Here is a 22,125-nt window from a genome sequence, read left to right on the forward strand (position 1 = left end):
TTTTTTTCAAGTGTTTCTCGAGAAACTCTGAGGACCAGAAAGAGATCAGATTATAACCTCAGTAAAGTGAATGCACCTATTCTAACCAACACTACACTGAATGTAATAAGGCTTGTTGGTATGTAGAATAATTGTAATTTTTTGTAAGTGTTTTTGATTTTTGTGCAATCTTTTTCACATATAGCAAATATGTTAAATTATATTTAAGGCCTTGAAAAATATACCTATTTGGGCTCTATTTCTACTCTTTGAAAATGTTAATAAAATAGAAATAAAATGCTAAACAAATTATTTAATCAAAAAGACAAAATTGCTTATATCTTTTGAGTTATTTTTACCTGGAAAATTAATCTGCGTGCATTATAATGGTGGTTTATTTGTCTGAAATATTGAATGTGTTAGAAGAGTGGACTAAGCCAGCAAAAAGTTTAATGCTCTGAGTTGCTGATGTGTTCTATGAAATGATTTATTATAAAGTAGAATAGTTGCAAAAGTAAGAACTTTAAGACTAGGGGTTTTTTCATTTTTCATTTCATTATTCAAATCCTTGCAATCAGATTAACTGGGTTTGCTACATAAAAGTAGTAATCTTCTAGTAATGAACTGGAAGAAAAGAGTTCTCTCATACATCCTAGTAATCCCTAGGGAGTTAAGGGAATCTCCGTCCCTGGAGGTCATCAATGTCTTTACACCTGCTCTCAGCAGGAGATTGCACTAGGCCACTTCTTGAGGTCTTTTCTTGCCAAACTTTTCTATGAAAACTCTGGTCTCCAATTCTATATGTGAAGGGATTGATTTTTTTGTGATCATACCTTCTGTGTGATGATCTAGATAATTGTATGATAGCAATTTTCTGCTACTGACTTCTGTTTTATTAACAGAGAAAGGAAAGTAAGTGCTTAAATTTATCTTGAGTAGAGAGGAGATAAATTCTGTATGTGTTGCATTAATGAGGTTTGCCTTCAAAGTTGGAAAATCATTGTTGCACTTCAGAGTAAGCCCTTTTATAAAGGATTAAAACCTGGTTAGCACCTTTTGCTGTCTTTGAGGGCAGCATGAAAGATAGGGATTAATTTTATGAATTTTTTTGCTGGTTTGCTAAAACAATTTTTTTCCTCAAGCATTTACCATATAGACCTGAAATGAGAGTTCATTCTCTTGTGACTTTTCTATGATTGACTTAAGTTGGAGAGATTTGTTTGGTGCTTTATGCTATAAGGTTTGGTCTGAGAAAATTGGAGATTGAATCTGGAAACCACTCATGATACTTTCATGCAAATTCCTGCCTCTGTCCTTACCATAAAACACTATACCAGTAGGTGAAGCAGTAGTTCGTTTTTCAATTTTACATAAGGAGTCCTATTTGTGGATTATGTTTATAACCTCAAAATTAAACATTATTTTTAAAGCTCATATGTATGCTTTTTTCTCCTTCTGGAATTATAAATTTTCAAATTTTCTACTGTTTGGGGTGTTTTATATTGTTTTGGTAGTGAGTAATAGTAGTGCTATTTGAATTACAAAGGCTCCTCCTGTAGCAGGAAGATGTCATGTAGTACTACCTGTAAATATGCTTGTTTTGAGCTCCAGCTTAGAAATACTTCTGTTCCCACCACTCATTCTAATAGGAATTCTAATTCAGGAGCCTTGTCAGCCTATAGAATAAAAAAAAAGAAATTATCCTCCTCTTTTCTGCTGACTTGATCTTATGACAAAAGAAATTCTGAGGTTTAACAGATCATTTTGTTTTATAATGCATACTGCTCTGCTGTTTTTGCACAAAGCAATCCTATTTCCTCTCAGTCTTTGATTTGCTAAACAATATGCCAAGATTTCTAGTGTCCTCTGTATTTATCCACCAAAAACATAAATTTTCTGCTCTTGCTGTAATCTTAGCAAAGTCATGTGCAATACTTTGGATGAGATCTTCCTGCATTGTCTAATTCTTATATCATTGCTTCATGGTCCTAAGTTCCTTCCATTTTGCACTTTGGATTTCTTACAGCTTCCGTGTACTGGTAGTGTGTAATGACCTTGTAGAGCCAGCAGATCCTTCACTTTCCCAGTTTTTTCCCCAAGAGAAAAGCTGCTATCTTATAGTAGAAAGATGCATGTTTTTAAATTAATTGTCCCCTAAATGTGTGGATTTACAATTTGTGCTACTGAATTTCGTCCAGTTCTTATTACAATAGTCATAAAATACTCCTGTACATTATTTCAGTCCTTTTCTGTTTTGATGGTGTGTCTTTATTTTTTTATATTATCGCTCTTATTTTTGTGCCAGAGTAATTAATGAAAATGTTAAAGAGATGGCTGGTTGCTGGGGACTCCACTGGTAGCTTTTTTAGTTACTTCCCTTTTCAACACACTCTAGCTTCATTTATTTACTGTGCAATGTTGTTAATTTAATGCTTTCTCCAAATCCCAGGTAGATGAAAGGTACTGTGTCCTTTGTGTAGAAAAAAAACGTACCTTAGTCTGGTACAGTTCACTTCTATTAGATCCGTGACTTATCTTAATTTTGCCTCCATGTTTCTGTTTCTGTCATTTCCATACTAGCTTCAAAACAATCTGAAATTCTACATCCTAAAAATTAAAACTGTGGATCAGTAGTTATTTGGATTACTATTTTCCCTCCTTTTAATATGTTCGTCTTTGCTGTTTTTCAGTCATAGTGATGAAGATGTAGATTTAAGTTGCTCAGTCAAGTAACAGAAGTAATTGCCTTACTTTTTGGGAACATAGTGTGTCCACTACTTTTAGGAAAGTAGTAGTGCCCATTATGTCATACTGAAGGAGTATGACAGTGTTTGTTAACCATTTTGACCTATTTCTATGTGCTGTATGCTTTGTATGGGTGCTAAATGAATAAAAAAAATGTAGCTCAATATTTATAAACTGCATAAATTAGTTGCTAATGTACAATTGAAGTGGCTGCTGCTACAATTCTGTTTGAATTTCAAGTGAACAGTTCAATTTATCAGATTTCTCTCACATTAACTAAGGTAATTAGTACTCTTTCTAGTATAAAGTAGCCATTAGACTAGTTTATAAGGTTAATTTTTACATCAAGCCATTGCATGTTGACTTAAAATGTAAAGGAAGAATAAACCTGTGTTAAATTTGTATGGAATATTTTGACTAAGCACTGTATATCAACAAGAATAATTAACAACTCTATCATTGTATATATTAATATCATTAATTAATATCTTTCTGACCTAAGAAATAATTTTGTGGGTATTTCTTATATTGATGGGTTTTAATGCTTTTTTAGCCTTATTTTTGCTTGTGTTAAGAATGGGTTTTGAGGACAAATTCTTAGATTTTGTTTGCTTTAAACCCCATTATCTTTCAAGAAAATAATAATAGTAATGACAAACCTCACAGCAGAAGTCATTAGCTGAAGTGAGTGATTGGTCACATAGAACCTCATATGATTTAAAAATCCTTAAATCACACAGTCTTTCAAAATTATTTAGCAACAACGGGCTATGCCCTTTTTCCTTCAAAGTGGTGTTTTAGCTCTTAATGTATGTCTTCCTTCCACCATTCCTTTTTCCTGGTTAGTTGGGTCAGGGATTCCCAAGGGATGACCTTGTCAATGAAGACTGGTGCACAGAAGGCATTTGGTGTATCAGCCTTTTCTGTGATCTCTCACCAGGGTACCTTCTCCATTTAGTAACAGGCCTTTTATTATTGATGTATTTGAAGATGCCCTTCTTGATGTCCTTGACATGCTTGACCAGATTTAATTCCAGGTGGACCTTGGCATTTCTTATTTTACATCTTCTCACTCCAAGAAGGTTTCTATATTCATTCCAGGTGGCCTGTCCCTGCTTCTACCTCCTGTGTATGTCCTGCTTTAGTGAGTTTTGACAGATGTTCCTTGTTCATCCATGCTGCTCTCTTGCCCCCTTTGCCCAATTTCTTGCTCATCAGGATGCACCATTCTTGAGCCTGGAGGAAGTGGTGCTTGAATATTGACTGTCTCTCTTAGACCCTTTTTCCTTGCAGAGCCCACCCCCATGGGATTAATTCAAAAAGAAGGAAGCTAAAGTTAGCTCTTGACTGAAATTTGGCTTGCTGCCCTGCTTCCTTCATGCAGGAAGCTGACCTCCACAATCTCATGGTCACTGTAGCCAAGACGGTCCCCAGCCTTCACACCTCTAACAAGGCCTTCCTTGTTCATTAGTATAAGCTTGAGCAACACACCATTCCTCTTTGGTATCTTCCACCATCTCTGTCAGGAGGTTGTTGTCAATGCTTTGCTGTTTTGTTCTTCTAGCAGATGTCAGGATGACTGAAGTCCCCTGTGAAAACCAGGGCCTGTGACCTGCTGCTTCTACTTGTCTGTTAAAAGACTTCATCCACTTCCTTCTCCTCATCAGGTGGTCTGCAGCAAACACCCCTGACAGTGTCACCCTTACTAGTCTGCCCTGTTATCCTAACACTTAAGCTCTCGACTGACCCATCATCCACCCCAAGAGAGAGCCTGATACATTCCAGGTGTTGTCTCACATCCAGGGCAACTCCACCACTGTGCTCTCCAGGTCTGTCTTTCCTAAACATGTAGCCCTTCATGACAATATTCCAGTCACACAAGCTATCCCAACATACCTCCATAACTGCAATGAGATCAAAACCCTGTGACTGCATACAGATCTCTAATTCCTCTGTTTGTCCCCTACACTGTGTGCACTGGTGTACAGGCACTTCACAGAGGTATTTGAGCATGTCAGTATCCCAGTGGGAGTGCAGGGGGATGTCCCATAGTCCTGTTTTATAGTCGTGTCTTTGGCTGCTTGTACCTGCTGGAGGTATCCCCACTTAAACCTTATTTTGCTGCATGCATGGTCACTGTAACTCTCCCCTTATGTCATCTTTTCTGGTTTAAAGCTCACTTTATCAGTTTGGCCTGGTAAAGATTTATTGGCAAAGATTTGTGTGTACTAATATGTGAAGTGCATCAGTTTCGTATGGATTAATCTGATACAGAATACTCTCTACTTGCTATCCTTAAGGACAGAAGGAGTTCTGCAAGCAGTACTTCAAAAGAAACCTGGTAAATTTTCAGCAGTTTAAGCTGTCTACAGCCTCTAGAAATTCAAGCTACTCTCAGTTGCTGAAACTTTACTGTTTTCAAGTGTTTCTATTTTGATATGGCTTTGGACTGTGTTTGTGCTGTTTGGAAGTGTTCTTATATGTCCCATTTTAACCCAAAACAGTAACTTCAGCGTGTACATTAACATTAAAAATTGGTGTCCTGCTAGAGAGAGCAATGAGGAGGCAATGTTCTTGGAACACTTGTTGTGTCAAGATGCTGAGTGATGTAGTAATAGAGAAATGTTCTTGGCACTGGAAGATTTTTATAGGGACAGTACTTGGGCGGTGTGCAGTGCACAGCCCTTTGGAAAAGTGTAGGACACTGCCCAAGAGATTACCTTCAATATTCATGCCAGCTGCCAGATACTTGGAAGTCTTAACTGTCCAGAATGTGACTCATCACTCATATTGTGTTTGGGCTGCAGGTATGTTTAAAAATACGTTTATCGTAGAGTAAGTGGAAAAAGTCAGCCTGTCCAATACAGAATATTCAGATAGTATGGATGAAGGTGACACTTGCTTTCATAAGGGTACCAGTACCAGCCTTTCACAAACATCCAGAAATTTCCACGTTAGACTGTGCCTTTGTTTTTCCCTTTTAGAAGACAAATATATTTTTTTAAGTTCACTTTTCAGTTTGTTTAACGCTCTGGGTCAAAACATTAATAATTAAGTAGTATAGAGTTAACAAATGGGCTAAACTGACAAATATATGTCAAATCTCTGAAAATAACAAAACATGCTTGCGTGTCTTAGCAAACAGGGGCATAGTCACACAGTATTCAGTAAGGAGTGTAATTAGAAATCTGGAAGGTTGCAATGTCAGGCTGTTGCTTGGTTCTTGCTCTAGAGCTCTGCCATTTTATCAAGTATGTAGCTCTATCATGCATTTTTCAACTTAGTTATCTTTGCTGACATACAATTCAAATAACTAAAAGCTGGCTTTGTTTCTTTTTGTTACCCAGTTTCTCTGATTAAACCAATATTTTCTTTATCTATTAGTAAATTGCTTTTCTGGGTACAGTATTAACTTGAAAATGAGTGTTGTTGACTACAGGAAAAATAAATTGTTTTACCAACTTGCTGTAATTTTTCTAGCCTGTCACATCTAAACCTGTCTGGAATATGACAATTTGTGAAATGACCTGCTGTATCCTATGTGCTGGGGTAGACTGCATTTGTGTATTGGTTTAAAAATTGCTGTCTGTCTCTTACTGTAATAACCAAAAGTTTGTGATTTGTTATATTTTTAGAACAATAAAAGGTCTAGCAGGATGTAATTTTTGAGGTAGCCAGCAGGAAATGTGGGGTCTGTGTGATATCAGGGTTTTCATTAAGTGTGCTTCTTTTGAATGAAGATCCATGTCCTATGCTGGAAAACACAAATAACTTAAAACTATAGGCCCTGTCTGCTAGGTGTGTAGGGAAAGATCCCTTTTGGACTCCAAATCCTATTGATTCCTGAGGCTGGGGTTTCTTTGTTGTTTAAAAAAAAATATTTTCCCAAGTCCAATATATTGCAACAGAGAATAGGTAGGAAGAGAAGGAATTATTCTTCTCCTTGGATGTGCCAGGGTACTGACGTCCTTTACTCATAGTCTGTTCCCCGGAAACGTTTCAAACTTAAAACTACTTGAGATTCTTACCACAGGGTAGAAAGGAAGGAGAGCGGAAAATGCTGTGTCACTGCATTAATGTAAAGCTCATAATTCCTAGTTGTTGGGTAAAATCCAGTCATGGACATATTTTTATACTGTGTTTTTCTACTGCTTGAAAAATATACATATGTGCATATATAAACACACTAATGCATAAAATCTTCAGTGGCTCTGTATAGCATTTTCCAGAGACTGTTTTAGCAGTTTATTATTTTTTAGCTAAATGAAGCTGAAACTCATAGAGGTTCTAGACATGTTTTGAATGTTAGGTATGTTTTGAATTTGGTAGTAGAAGGACAAGAACAGTTGAAGACATTTTGATATGGATTGACTTCTACATTTCGAAAAGTCTTGAAACAATTGTGGTGTCTTAAGTCATGATTTTAGGTTTGTTTTTAAACCTTTCCAAACTGTAAACTATTATTAAGTTGTTGCTAATAAACGTTGACGTTTACATAATATACTTTGTAAAGCTGGCTTTGACTTTGTCTAAACTGTCCTTGTAGCAGTTGTGCTGAGGAAACTGATCTTCTGTATTTAATTTTTAAGGGAAATACATGCAGATGATGAATATTCTGAAACCTATTGCATTTGATGTGATCCACTTCATGTCCCAGCTCTTTGATTACTATCTGTATGCAGTCTATACGTTTTTTGGCCGAAATGACATGGTAGGTAGAAGCATTTTTAATTTTTCAAGTATCACTGTACACAGAGAATGAAAATACAGAGGAGATATTTTTGCTTAAAATACTACTTAATATGAAATTCCTAGAAAAATTAGCAGCAACAGAATGGATTTGTATGTAAGAGTAAGAAAAGGCTGATTAGATCAGCAATAAGGGAAAGAAGTACTGGGAGCATTATTGTCAGTGTGACATCAGTCGTATTATGTTTTGAATAGACAGATTCTCTATTCTTTTTTCCTGCATTACTGAAAAGGAGGAAGAACAATGTGAGATACCTAGAAGTAGTGGTAGAAAGTGGGTAGCAAAGGAGCCTGCAGAAGGAGAGTGATTTGAGCCTAGACAGTATAAGGTGATTGAATTTTTCTATATGTATTTCTCTGGTTTACATAAGAATAGCAAATGTAGGAAAAGGGGGCCATGAACGTTAACTCATAACTCAAGTTTAAGAAGTTTGAAAGACACTTTTTCGTATCTACTGTTCTTCTGTCAAACTACTTGCATTAATGAAAACGACGTATTTTTTAAGTGATCTTGTAGCTGAAAAGAATGCTTGTTGGCAATGTCTTTACATAATAGATCAGCTTTCCATAGAATTGTCTTAATAGCTGCATGTAAAAACAACTTTCTCCTATCTTGGCCCCTAACAAGGAACAATATTGAGAGATTCCAAATCCATCATCATGTGTTGGCAAATTGTAATGAGTTTTCAAACTCAACATATGGTTCTAAAAGCTTTTGAACTGTTCTATTTGGCAGGACAAATGTATTTGCAATTTGTGTTTACAAGATGGGTGGAGGGTTTCTTCTTTTTCATGGGTTTTTTGTTTTGTTCTTTTGTTTGCTTGTGGTTTGGTTTGGGGCTTTTTGGTTTCTTTTGTTACGATAATTGATTTCTGTTGGCTTAGTTGCTCTGGTATTCAGTGTGTTGGATTTATTGTTTTTTTTTGCCCCTCCTGTTTTGTTTCTAAAGCCCATACCAGCTTCCTCAGTCTGTGCTTCTAACAGAGAACAGCACAGTGCTAGGCAGGTAAAAGTGATAGCAGATGGGTGGTAAAATTGTGATGTTTTTGTAGCGTGCCTGTATTTGTTTTGACAGATTGTGTTTCCCATGGAAAACTACGATTACAAGGGTTTATGATTGTAATCAACCCTCTTGTAATGATGCTTAGGTGTCCTCACTCCCCATAGTGTTTCTAAACCTTTAGAAATTATAGATGGGTGATGGTATGTGATTTGCACCACTCCGAGAGTTCCTGTTTTGTTTAGAAAATAATGTCAAATGGGATTCTTAGAGTATGCTGGTGTAACTTCCTTAAATGTTTAAAATTATTTGTGAGTGTTGTGATTATTTTGTATATGTTAGTTAGTACACACATAAGGATAGTGATTGGTTATACAGAGTTCATTGCCAGCTCAGTGAAAACCAGGGATTTAAAATATACATGTTGAGTTCTGTGTCCGTTCATGATGCTGCCATTGCTCTTTCCAGACCTTGTTTGAACCATTATCCCATGTAAATAGTACTTAGCTTTTTCCACTGCCAAAAATTAAACACTGTTGTAGCCAGAATTGTTCTTCTTTTATTTGTGAGATGCCAATTAAGCCTGGTTTATTTCAAATTATGGAGCACAGAAAAATTAAAAGGACTGGCTGTATTTAACATCTACTCACTAAAATTTAAGGCATTAATGAACATGCCACAAAATAGTTTTCCTTAACAGAAACAAGTTAAGGTGAGGTTTGTTTTTTTTTTAATGGGACGTTGCACTAATTTGTAAACATTTTTTTAGTGACTATAAGAAGCTATTATAAGAGGTAATTACTATAAGTGGTTAGTGGTAAGAGGTAAAATTGGTGATGAATGGAATTGTTCTGCAAATTGTTTAATGCCCTGGTTACTAGCCTTACTTAGGTCATCAATTTATGGAATTTAAAAATCTATAGTTCTGCAAATAGAAATAGCGAGAACTTGTATGAAAGGAGTCAGATGTACTGATGAGTGAAATGTTCGTGGTGAAGCCATGAGGTTCTGTTCTTGTGGACACATCTCCTAGATCTGGTTTTAGATTTCATCAGAGTATACTTCCAGTGGGAATTCAACTCAGATGTAAATTTTTATTTAATATTCAGAAGGATTGGGGCAGATAGACATTTTAAACAAGAAACTTTAGGTGCAGTAAATGGGGACCTGAATTATACCTGTTAGTATTCAAAAAGAGGGGGAGGAGGTCACATAAATGCAAATACTTCATTCCCTGATTCAGCCCACTGAAAGGAAGTCTAATAATGCAGTGTAGAAAAGTGCCCTAAATATTGTTCAAAAAATTGCCTTTCGGTGTGAATCACATACCAGAACTATATTCAAATCCTTCCGGGTTGTTGACTTAAATGTGTGTTTCTTACGTGTTCTTTGTTGTGTTAGTTTGTTGGGAGTTTTTATTGACAGTAGAAGATAAGAAGTTACAATAGTTACGCATGTCAAATCAGATCCTCAGCTGGTATAATCCATTGCACTTAGCAGGAAACTAAGTGTGACTATATATCTGTATGTGTGTGTGTATATACATATAAATACATATATATAGCACAGGTGTATGTACATATGTATATAACTATGTATCCAAGCTGAGCATCCGCCTCACACTCTCGTGAGCCATGAACATGAAGATGGCACATTTGAGGTAGATCTTTGGAGGCATTATGTAATAATGACTGTTTATAAAGATCAGTGGTTATAATTTTTACATATACAAGATATATATTTTATAATTGCAAGAGATTTTATAGCTAGAATGAGGAGTGAAATCCATTTGACTTGGATGTGGTGTGAATGTAAGGCCAGGAGGTGGTGTTGTGGGGCACCATTCTGGGCTCATCACCAAATGAGCAAATCTAGAGTCCTGCAGTCAAATACAGAATTATAGCAATAAAAGGTACTGGGTGTTTTATTGGTATGAATGGTACATTGTCATCTTCATGAAAGATTCTTAGGTCATTCTTCACACCAGTGCATTGTTGAGTGCTGTGATGTCTGTCAATTTTTCTTTTCATTTTGTATGGTTGTGATTCTGTGCTAAAGTTTTAAGTAAGTTGTAGATAGTCTTTGCAAGCTCAAGTTTTCCTGTATCACTTCAGAGTTTACGCCAATGAGATTTCCTTTCCCAACTTAAGTAGAATCTATTTCTTCCAGTTTGAATCAACAGGACTGGGCCTCAGTAGCAGCAGATTGCGCACCACACTGAACAGAATCCAGGAGAGTCTGATTGATCTGGTGAGTACCTGGAGTTTGGTAATGCTCAGTGGGTAGAGTTCTGTGTGTACAGCATTCAGGAATTATGTTTCATCATGGCTTTTTGATTTTTTTTTTCTCTTTTCACATTCAGTGTCTAATAAAAAAGGCTTTGTTTCATGATGTAGAGGTCATTATTGTATGAAATCACTTGTTTCTAATGTACAGCAAAACAAATAGATTTTGTGAGATGTAACAGTGAAATTCTGTATTTAAATCTTCTATTATGGTTCATGTAATAAAGAGAGACATTCAGTATTATCCTTACTAAAAGACATTTTATAAAAAGAAATAGATGACTCATTTTTCTTTGCTAACAGAATAAAGAAGCAGTAAGCTATCCTGAAGATTATTCACTTTTCAGGGTAATAGAGGTTGTATACTAAGACCTTCCTAAATTTTGGGGAATTTTCACTGAAGTATTTTTTTGATTATATCCCACAGGTCATTTTGTGATTTAGTTTCAAAGTGTGAGAAGTAAATATGGTGCTTGTGTCATACTGGCAGTAGATTACTGTCCTGCATAGAAGGATGGTACAGGAGACTTTAGGTAGTTTTTGTGGATTCAACTGAACAGCAGAGTTTATAAAGATGTCTTGCTAAAAACTACACCAGAAATGGAAATTTGAAGTTCTCATATTCCACCTAAATGCAAAACCCTTGAAGCATTGTGAAGAAGTTTCCTCAGGGTATCATAAATGGCTTGTGTAGTAGTTAATACCATGGATGCTACAGGAAGGTTTTCTTTTCTGAGGCTTCTGTTTTAGAAAGAAGGAAACAATGTTACACTCTGACTTGCACAGGGATTTGACTCTCAACAGAAATGTACTTCATGCTTTTATAATTCCTTGAAGCATTATATCGAATCCTAAACTCTTCTCTCAGAGAAGCATCTTCAAGGTCTTGGGGGCCATTTCTTATATAGTCAGTAGAGGGAGCATAAGATAACTAATGAACTTAAGCCTCTGTAAAAGAGAAAAAGGCTTCTTGATATTCTTCTTAAAGCCAGTGTATTCAGGAAGAAAAATTCATTCTAGGAGGTAGTTGCAAATGAATCAGTTAGTGATTATGGAAAAATGGCAAGTTGTGGATTAATTTTTAAAATTTTGCTATAGTGATGGTTCCTGACAGTGCTTTACAGATTTCAATATTTTAGCAGTTAAAATAATTTTTTAAAAAATTTATGGGAGTGAAAGGGAACAGTTTTCTTCCTCAGTCATTAATAGTACTGTAACAGATAATGTTATTGCCAGTTGAAATTAATAGCTATGTTCAATGTAAGATTTAAAAGAAGAAAGAAATCTTAGCTAACTGCTATTAACTTAAAGACATTTCATGAGGTTTATTAATATCTTACGAACTTACACCAATCTTATAATATAAATGGAAATTTTTCATCTTTTGATTTATGAGGAAATAAAAGTGTTCTGGGTATTTTTGTTTGTTGTTTGCCTATTTTTAGGAGTTTGTGAAAGTCAAGGTTCATTTTCATTGTGTCATAAAAAGGGTATTTCTTGAGACTGTATGGATGGTTCTGAGCTGTTCAAGGGATTCTTCTATCTCATTTTAAATTTTTGTAAATTGCTTTTTGAAAGTATTCATGTCTGAGTTGTGGCATTCAGTCCCATGGCCTCTTGGGATTTTAAGGTTGTTGCCTTCTCTTCTATCCATGGTAACTCTATTAAGGGCTTCATATCTGTCACATTTCAATTCCTGATACATCATCGGTATTTTATTTCCATAAAGATAGTCCAAATCTGACAATTCTGAGTCTGTGACCAAAGCTCAGCCAGACATGCATGTAGATCAGAATAATTTCACAAATATGTTAGTGTCTATGAAGGTTGAGCTACACGATCTGTATCAACTCTTCAGTAATTTAGACTGGATCATTTCTAGCTTTCCTCTTGGACTTTCTCAATTCTTTTTTTTTGTTTGAAGTGTCAGTGGATGAGGGCCTCTTTACTCAAATTTATTGTTGGGAGTTAGAGGAGTAATTAGAGGATTGAGTGGCCACCCCCTCCAGCTTTGTGTAGAATTCTGGTATTTTCAGTTTGGGATTGAATTAATGCTTTCTAGTTTATACCAGATAACTTTTTCTAATTTTTTTTTCAATTTTATTTTTTATTATTTATTTATTATTTTTTATTATTTTTATTTCCCTCTCCCTCTCTCTCTCCTCTCTTCTTTTCTACTACTATTGTTGTTATTCAGCTGAATTTTAAGTTTCCTTTGTGAAAGAAAAAGTGATGTGGAATGGGAGTTCCACTTCTGGCAAGTTAAAGCACTAAGTGTTCTTTCTTGCATTTTTGTAGCATGTTCAGTATGGAGGTCAATTGGAGGCATTCCCTTAGGGACGTACTCTATTTTCCCATTATTACAGTGCAAGAAGCTTCTGTCCTTTGATATATACTGTGCTTACAGTATGCTGACCATTCTTGGAAAAGAAGTCCTATGCTGGTTTTTATTTGGACCACCAAGAGACTAAGTCAGATTTCTCACTTGTGGCCAGTCTGCAAAAGGCTGCAGCAGTTTGAAGCACTTCCTCTGCTCTTCCCTCCATCCTTTCTCATGCATCACATGCCTCCTGCTTTTGCTGGAGGTCTGTGTCCCCTCTGATTCAGTATTCAACTATAGCTGAACCACTCCACTGTTTTTTGCAGTCTAATACTTCATAGCAAAACCAACTGTACTTTGTGAACTGCAGCAAGTCCTCCTGCAGTTTAGATATATGTCTTAGACAGTGAACAGGAAATAGCTGAGATGGGAGCATGAGTTTAGTCCTGTTAACCTCTGCAAGGCAATAATGTGACACCTCAGCTGTGATACATATTATTCAATGTCAATATGTCTCTCCTACAATGATAAATCACATTATAGTAAACAAAAACCTCCAAACAATGAACAATGACCAAATTGCTTCAGTTGGTAGGAAATGTGCTCCTGCTCGTTGTAATTGGGATACAAAAACATTTTTAATTTGAATGTTACTTAAAATTTGGATGTTTTGTATGATGTAATCAAAATGACAGTGATGAAGGATTTTATTATGACAATGATAAAAGGACTTAACTCTTTACAATTGAGCAAGTAGGCTCTTAAAACACTAGTGCTTTAGTTATGCTTCCAGTCTCAAACTGTTACAAATTTAATAATTACCAAATCCAATTATGGCTTTTTTAAAAACTCTGTACTGCTAATACAGATACTGGTTTAAGTATGATCTGAAATTTCTTTTGGTAAATAAATAGACTTAGTTAAAAAGAAATAGAAGGGGCCTACCATTAGCAAACCTTTATTTGCTTTCTTATAGTAAGTTATGTGGAAGTGTGCTGACAGCTTACAGTGATTGAGTAAGCTGTTTTCTGTATGTAACCTCCTTGTCTTTGCCTCAGGGAGATACCTTTACTCTAAATCAAAAGTATAAACAAATAAAAGCACTGTATTTGTTTTAAAGTAGTTTAGGGTCCAGTTTAATTTCTGAGAGTTAAGAGAACAGTATGACTTTCAAAGATTTATTTGGCTACACTGTACTGAACTTCATAGTCAGGTCTTTGCACATCTAGTATAAAATAGCTTTCATACAGATTTCTGTGTTGCAGCAGCTTCAGGGTTAATAATTTAATAATTACTTCTGGATCCTCCAAAAGTAGCACTCTACAAATATTCTACTCATTCATATAAGCAGATTGTATTAAAAAGAAAACACAGAAGGAAAAGGCTGAAAAGGGGACGAAGAGGTGCTGTTCTTTCAGCCTCATTCAGATGTGGTTCAGATTAGGCTAAATACATCAAAACAAGCCCCTTTTTTGAGTTGCTTGTATGTCCTCGCTGACAGTTTCCAAGTAATCTGTAGAGGTACCTACATACATTGTCCTTGTGTTTGTAATTTCTAACAGGAATGTGTTTTTACACAGTAATGATGTCCATATGAGTTCACTGAGAGCTTTAAGCTGCTAAGTGTAAGGCATCAAATCAGTTTATTGTGTGCTTTGGTAGGAATAATTAGTGCTTTGGAAGGAAAATACTTCTGATTCCTTGCTTTTTTCTGATTTTAAGCAGCTTGCTCATCTTCACAAAATGTAATGTAATCGGGATACTGCCATTGCCTAGATTTTGTTTGTGAATATCCTGTGCATATAAATAGCTGCTTTGAGTGATATTGCTGCAAAAAGAGATTTGGGGGGCAAATAACCATGGAATACTCACAAGTAATTCACTGCAAACAGGTTTGCTCAAGCAAAAATGAAATTTAGAAAGAAGTTTCTTAAAGTCACTGTGTCTTACAGTTGTAGATGGAAGGAATTACTAATTTAAATTAGTATGAGTCAATGTATTTTAGAATCTGTCTTTACTTTGGCTTTTGGACTCCTTCCCCAGAAAGTATGTGACTTTTGGCTAAGTCAGGTTAGAGATTGATGGTGCAGAGATAGAAAATGTGGATTATTCAGATGTACAAATAAGATAAAGATTGGTAGAAATAATTTTATTCTTCATGTCTGACTTCCCATGCCATTTTGACTTTGACTCTTTTATCCTATGGAATGGTACAACTCAGTTACATTAGTCCCAGTGCTGGAAACAAATGGTTTGGTTTTATTTAAAATGTCACATCACAGGCCTGCATTTACATGGTGTGGATGGGTGCACTGTTATGTATGGTTTGGCAAAATATTAATGGCAAGTTCTGGAGAGTTTGGGCTGTGGAATTGTTTACCTGACATGGCTGTACCTAGCACTGGATGCAGCTTCTAGGGCATAGCTGAGGTCCTCAGTGAAATGGTAGCTGTGATACTTGGCAAGGTTTTATTTGGCTGAAGATACCTTGTGTAACATTTCTAATCCATGCTTGGTCTCCTGCTGCTTTAAAGGGAAAAAAACCAACCAAACAAACAATAAAAACCTGAAGAAAAAAAGAAAACAGTTTGTGGGTTTTCTCTTTCCTCTCTTTAAAAGAGATTTCTAAGTGTACATAGTGTCAATTTTTAAAGTGTTGTATGAATTCCTTGTCAAGGGAAGAGAACTCTGTGTATGCAAAGTTCTGACATGACAAGTACTTTGAAATTATTCTAGGACTTCCGCAGGTGTTTTCCTTCCTGACATTGTTCATTTAGAGTTCTTCATACAGCTTTTCTTTATCTACTTGACTGTATTACCAAGCAGACAGGAATAATTTTCTAAAGTTTTTTTGAGCTTATTTTTTTAGCTGGATATGTTTTCTGGGTTTTGGCAGTTGTTTGGTCTCTCTTTAAGCAGTCTCTGGGGCATCTTATTTTTGTCACTTCAGACTCTTCTGGCTGGGCACTGAAAATGGGCTGTTTCCAGAGGAGTGCAGGTGTCCACACAGTCACAGCTGAACACCTGGGAACCAGCAGCAGCTCTTCCTGAGAAAATTTCTTTGTACAAGAAAATGCTGCAGTAAAAATGTGTATGAGCAGACCAGACCAACTTACATGTGGTTTTTTGCAAGGTAGTGGTTCAGGTTCTAATGCTGCCTGTGCATGTGGTTTTCTGTGGCATTTCATTTGACATTTATTTTTTTAGGGAATGGTTAATGACTCATTTTCTCAGTTGTCTGTCAGCACACAGTGGTTCCTCATAGAGGCGTTGTTGCATTGGTTGAGACAAGATGGTAAATAAACCTTCCAACTTCTTGTAATATTTTAATGCAAAAAGTCTGCCATTTAACTTTGGACATTAAAAAATAAAAGAAATGCAGAGATCCCAGAAGTTTCAGTGCAAACTTTATTGAACTCTTTTACTGAAGTCACTGGGACTGACCCAACGGAGGTTTGGGACATGCTTGTTCTGTGGCAAAGAGCATGGAGGATCCACACTCTGGAAATCAGAACTTCATGCCTGTTGTGAGGCAATGCTGATAAATTCAACCCTGGGGACAATGTGAAATGTGTGCACTGTAAGTATTGGGAAGTTTGGGGATCCCTTTCCTGGCTCTTCAACCATGCTATAAAGACGCCACTTGCATGAAAAAGATTGCAAATAATAGAAAATCAATAGCATGGTTTCTCAAGATGGTTTGTATTTTGGTTTTTAAAGATCTGCTTTCTTAAAGCCTGTAGAGTGGTGATCATTGTAGTAGTTTACATTCTGTATCTTTGATTTACTTTCTTGAGGATTGAGGCAAGATTACCTGCTTGGTAAGTTTTGTGCCTCTCAGCAAGAAAATACTAATCTTGGAACTTATCATTTAGTAGGAGTATTGTAAAGTACCATTTTAAAACCTTAACACGTTTGCAACATATTTGAGAAGTACTTTTACCTTGAAAGCCATGTTGTTTTGCAATTAGCCCTACCTATAATTTCAGCATTCAGTTTCAAGAACACTTAAGGATGCGTAAGATCAAAGGGGAGACAAAAAGCCTAATTAGTTGCTTTCAGTAGATTTCTTGTGATAAGAAATTCTTGTATACTAAGCATCTCCTTGGTGTTAGTTGAACTATTTTCAGACAGCTTTTGAATACAAGATGAAGTTATTCTTGCTTTGATCAGTTTTTCTTCTAATTGATGCTCATGATATTACAGAAACGAAGAATAACAGTTTTATAAACAGAGATGATAGAGCTATCCTGTTTTATGTAAACACGTGGGGTTAGTCTGCTTTTCCTTGTCATTCAGCACATGTCAAGTTCTTGGTAAAAATGTTGGTATGTCACAGCTGCTGTAGACTGGTCTACTTCCAGAACCTTTTCAGATAGCACAGTTTTGCCTATTCTTTTTGAACACGACTTACTCCTTTACCATCGGAATTTCTTCAGTATCATTTAGAGTTATTGTGAAATCAAACCTAAAATTTTTGCTATTGTGTATGCGTATTAAATCAAAACTGTTCAAAACTGAAATCGTGTGCAAAAAGTATTAGGCCAGAAGAGGAGCAGTTTTAAAAGATGGTTGATGGTGAGTGTGATCTGCAGAACTTCATGTGCTGGGGACAGGTTGTGGAGTTTACTGGTTTTTGTTTAAAGTTAGTGGAGGTCGATGATTGTAATTAACTGTCAACTATTTCACCATGGCTTGCAGATAAGCAGTTGCTTCAGGCATAAGTTCTTTTGGATAACTGAAATAAAAATGTTTCTGTTCTCAGAACGAAATCAGCCCTGTAAAAATGTCCCCCTTGCAAATTCAATGTCAATTTTTTAACTTAGATAATTAGCTCATATAGTTTATACTTCTGATTTAGGTAATTAGTTTATAGTCTTCTCTTCCCTTTGAGAGGTTTGCCACTGGGTTCAGTCAAATTTGAAATGCAAGTGTCCTGTTGTTGCAGATGACATTTTTAGAGGAAGAGATTGAAGGAGGGGCTTGTTCCTTACACAGATAGGTTTTATTTTTCTACCTGTTATTAAAAATTTTCTTCTTGGGAGTAAACAATTAAATTATAAAGTGAAATACCCAACAATTAAACAATATCACACTCCCATTCATCTGATACCTGTTATTTGCTAATACACACCCTTTTATTTGAAAAAACATGTTCCAAATGAGTTTTAATTCAACTGTAGGTATCTTGCAAAGATACTTCCCAAAGCATACACTGTATCTCGTACTACTGTTATTAGCAACCCTTAAATAGGCAAAGCTGTCATAAGCCTGCTTTAACATTTCATCCTGATATTTTCAGGTCTTTATAGCAAAGCAGCTTTTAAAAGTAGTTGCTAGTTGGGTATGCCTATCATGTATAGCATTAGAAAACACAGTTCTTTTTGTGTGATAGTATGAGGAAATTAAACTAAGACTAGAGAAAATTTAATAGGTAAGGCCTGCTGTAAGGTGTCTGCAAGCAATACTGGTTAACCTGTGCCTGCTACAGCTCAGTTGGGTATTGTTCAGATAAGTCTGGTGCTTTTAATATTTTTTCTAAATTTTTTAACACTTTGGATTTTTTCTTTGTTGGCAAGGAAGGAGAAGAGCATCTTGTACTTTGCATCAGTTCCATGTATACCTTGAAATTATTTTATCAAATCTATTTTGTGCCGTTTTCTTACAAGGTTGTTGTGTGGGCTGTGGTATATCTTTGACATATCCCAGTTCTGCTGGATCAGCAAGACCTGCTACTCTGATGCAGGGAGGAACTAAGCAAGTTTTTTCTGCTTTAGTTTTGCTCTCTGCATGCTTAATGCTGGGTGCTACAATATGTTCATAGTGTAACTTGACATTTCTTGAAATTAAAGTTCAGCTGACTGCTAATTAATTTTCTGGCTTCTACTCCTCTCCTCTTCCTCTTGAGGCTGGCAATTTTACAGGACTCTGCTTGTTTGCTATGGTACACATTGGAAATCTCTGGCAACAGACATTTTCTTGCAGATTTTCTTCATTACTGGAAGGGTTAACTTTAACAAGTCCAGTGCACTGAAAAACATCTGATTTCTTTTAATAGTCTACAGCCTTTTTTCCCGTTCCAGCCTGTGTGTTTTGCCCCTTAATTTGCTGCTTTCAGTCGTTTGATCATTTCTGTTAATGAAGGCAGGAGGAAAAAACCCATGCATCACTGAAGCCCTTTCAGAGTGATCCTGAGCTTCTTTGGGGTATTGGCACACTGGCTGTTTACTTTTAGCTATCAACATGCTTTTGCAGTGCCTGCTCTTTAGAACAAATTAGAAGAATGAAATGCTCATGCTGCTTGGCCACAATACTTGAACCAGAGTTTGACTCCCTGGCTGAAGTAGCCTATCTTTTATTTAGCCAGTTCTTATGTACCTTTTGTGTTCTTCAGATGCAATACAATTTTGGCATTTAAAAGATGTCACTTACCTTCATGGGAAACAGAAAGGAAGAAAAAAAATGTTTAAAACGTGTCTGAAGTGGCAGGCAACTTTGAAGTGAGATAAATACAAAATGAAGTCTTCATAAAATTTGGTTTTTACATAATTTGTAATTAGTCTTTGAAAGAAAGAAAACTTTTTAAATGTTTACTACTGATACTCTTCCCCGTGCTTTGTCATTCATTGTCTCTCCTCAGGATGCAGCATTGCTTGTGGGTTTGGCTACTTTTGTCCTGTGTAACCATTTCAAAGCTGATTTTTTTTTTTTAATTACTTGTTCTGTTTTATTTTCTTCTTTGAACTGGGTTTTTGAGAACGGAATGACATGAAAAAAGTGTAAGAGCGGGCAGATAAAGAGGGAATTTTAATAATGAATCAATACTGTCTTTGCCTTAGTTAATGCTTTTAGAGAATTGACTGCTGTGGCTGGATGGTTGGATGTCATTGCCTATCTGCAGTAAACATGCTCAGGAAGTAACTGAGAGCTCTCTGAAAGTGGTACATGAGCTTAGCAAACATCCAGGCCTTTTGGCTTGCTTATCCATTCTGATAAACTCAGCAGAATCCTATGCTCAGTGCAACTGTATCTGATCATATTTGCCATAAGCTTCTTTAAGGAGTTTTATCTTCTGCTCATGCTCATTGGTGTATTTCTGTGAGATCTTTTAGTGCTACAAATGATGTGTTAATGGAATATTTCAGTCAGCAGAACTTGCTTTTAATGTCAGAATTTCTGTGGGGAACCATCAAGGTTCCCTGTTTTATTGACTGTTTACGTTTGTAACCTTATCATAATATTTTTTTTAAGTCTGAAGGTACTTCCTCACCCTTGTTAGTGAGAACCCTGCTTTCCCACACTGTGCATTGTTCCATCTGCTGTAGCCCATTTTTGTTTGTGTTTGACATCTCTGGAGATACAGAACTGAAAGAACCTTTCTGATTTAGCAAATCCACCTTCTGTTGCCTTGGGCTGTCACACCACAGGAGGAAACTGCCAAATAAAATCTGAGAGAGTTAAAGTGGAACTTGAATTTTTGTTCCTCCACACCTCAAACCCCTTTTAACAACTTGGACGCTATTGTCTTCTCAGTTTTCTTACATTCTTCATGTCACTTTTGGTTTGGCATTCATCCAAGCAGTAAGCATATTCTGGTGCTGCTTTGTCTATAGCAGCAAAGTTTTGATCTTTCTACTCATGCTGTATCACTTAAATTCTCACCAGGTCCTTACACATTTTGACATAATCAATTTTCACCTGCCCTACCTTTAATTGCTGCAACACTACCACAATGGGGCTGTCAGGTATTTTGCTATAATAATAACTGCCCTGTTGGTTTTCCAGTTTTCACCTGATCATATGTGTAATGCCTTTTCTCTTGGTGTTTGATGGTCTGCAATGAAATATTCTTTCCTCCTTGTCTCAATCCTGACCTACAAAATGAGTGACACCACTACTAATTTCCACCAGTGTTTCAGGTGCTCACTGCTCTCCTCCTTAAGCAAAAATGTCTGAACAAAACCTGTTTGAATAGCGAGTACTCTGTTCAGGTCTCACAGTTGTTCTCTGCTGTGAAGCCCAGAAAAAATTCATGGCTACTGTTGTAGATAGCTTGAGCCTATTTTTCTCCCTCCTTCCTTAGTTACTTCACTGCAATTTCTTCTGTTTTTATTTCTATCTCTAGTTGAAACAAAAAACCCCCCAACAATTCACAAGCTTGAAAGCTGCTTTTTTCCATTATGTTGTTTTTTGCTTTATCTTTTTTCCTTTTTGCAGTTGCAGTTTCAGAATTGCACTAATTTGGTTTTTTTTTTCGAGTCCAGACATAAGTGTTATGTTTAAGCATTATTGTTGTCATATTGGTTGGTTGTTCCTATGCTGTTTACAGCAGCCATATTGGGCCACTTACTCTACTTTTGTAAGAGTTACTTTTCCCACTACTTTGCCACTGTATTACTGTTACTTATTTTCATTCTATACATGCAGGCTGATATGCTGTGGCATCCATAGGCTGTAGACTGGCCAGGGTTTCTATCCCCAGGGTCTTGAAAGGTTCTTACTAAAATCAGTGCCATATCCTGCCTGTCTTCTTACTTGTTCTGGGTGCTGTAGCATTTCTTATCTTCTTGTGGCTTGTGTATAAGCATGGTATGAACAATTAATCCAAGCCGGCCTTTATGTTTTCACGTTGTCATGCTATGAAACCCTCTGAAGCCTGTGAAATAGCCAGGCTTCAGAGGGTGTCCCTTTGTACATCTGCTCTGGAAATTGCTTTCTTCATGATTCCTCCTCTTAGCTGTACCCTGTACTTAGATTCCTTAAATGTGGGGGTAGAATTTTTCCTCTTTTTCCTATAATTTTGGAACAAGGCACTGGTATAACAGGTTTCTTGCTACAGATTCTATTCCTTTTGCTCTGAATATTTCCTTGCTTTCAAGCATCAAGATGTCTGCAGGATAGATATTTTCATGGAATGGTTTAGTTGAAGTGTTAGGGCATGGGTTGGACTTGATGATATTAAAGGTCTTTTCCAACCTAGTCATTCTGTAATTGAGAACATCAGTTGTTTGTTACCTAAGTTAGCCATAGCTCATATAAGCAGTAA

At 36.3% G+C, this 22,125-nt stretch overlaps 1 protein-coding gene across 3 annotated transcripts in view; it reads left to right on the forward strand.

Annotated features, from left to right (window-relative positions):
* VPS50 (VPS50 subunit of EARP/GARPII complex) overlaps positions 1-22,125 on the forward strand; it is a 79,421-nt gene that overhangs the window by 48,416 nt on the left and 8,880 nt on the right. For all 3 annotated transcript variants that reach the window (XM_062507894.1, XM_062507908.1, XM_062507901.1), the window contains 3 exons: positions 12-118; positions 7,314-7,435; positions 10,644-10,724. In XM_062507894.1, coding sequence (XP_062363878.1) covers positions 12-118; positions 7,314-7,435; positions 10,644-10,724 — 310 coding nt within the window. The remainder of the gene's footprint in view (positions 1-11; positions 119-7,313; positions 7,436-10,643; positions 10,725-22,125) is intronic.

The sequence above is a fragment of the Cinclus cinclus genome, chromosome 1, assembly GCF_963662255.1.
Source record: "Cinclus cinclus chromosome 1, bCinCin1.1, whole genome shotgun sequence".
Lineage (NCBI taxonomy): Eukaryota > Metazoa > Chordata > Aves > Passeriformes > Cinclidae > Cinclus > Cinclus cinclus.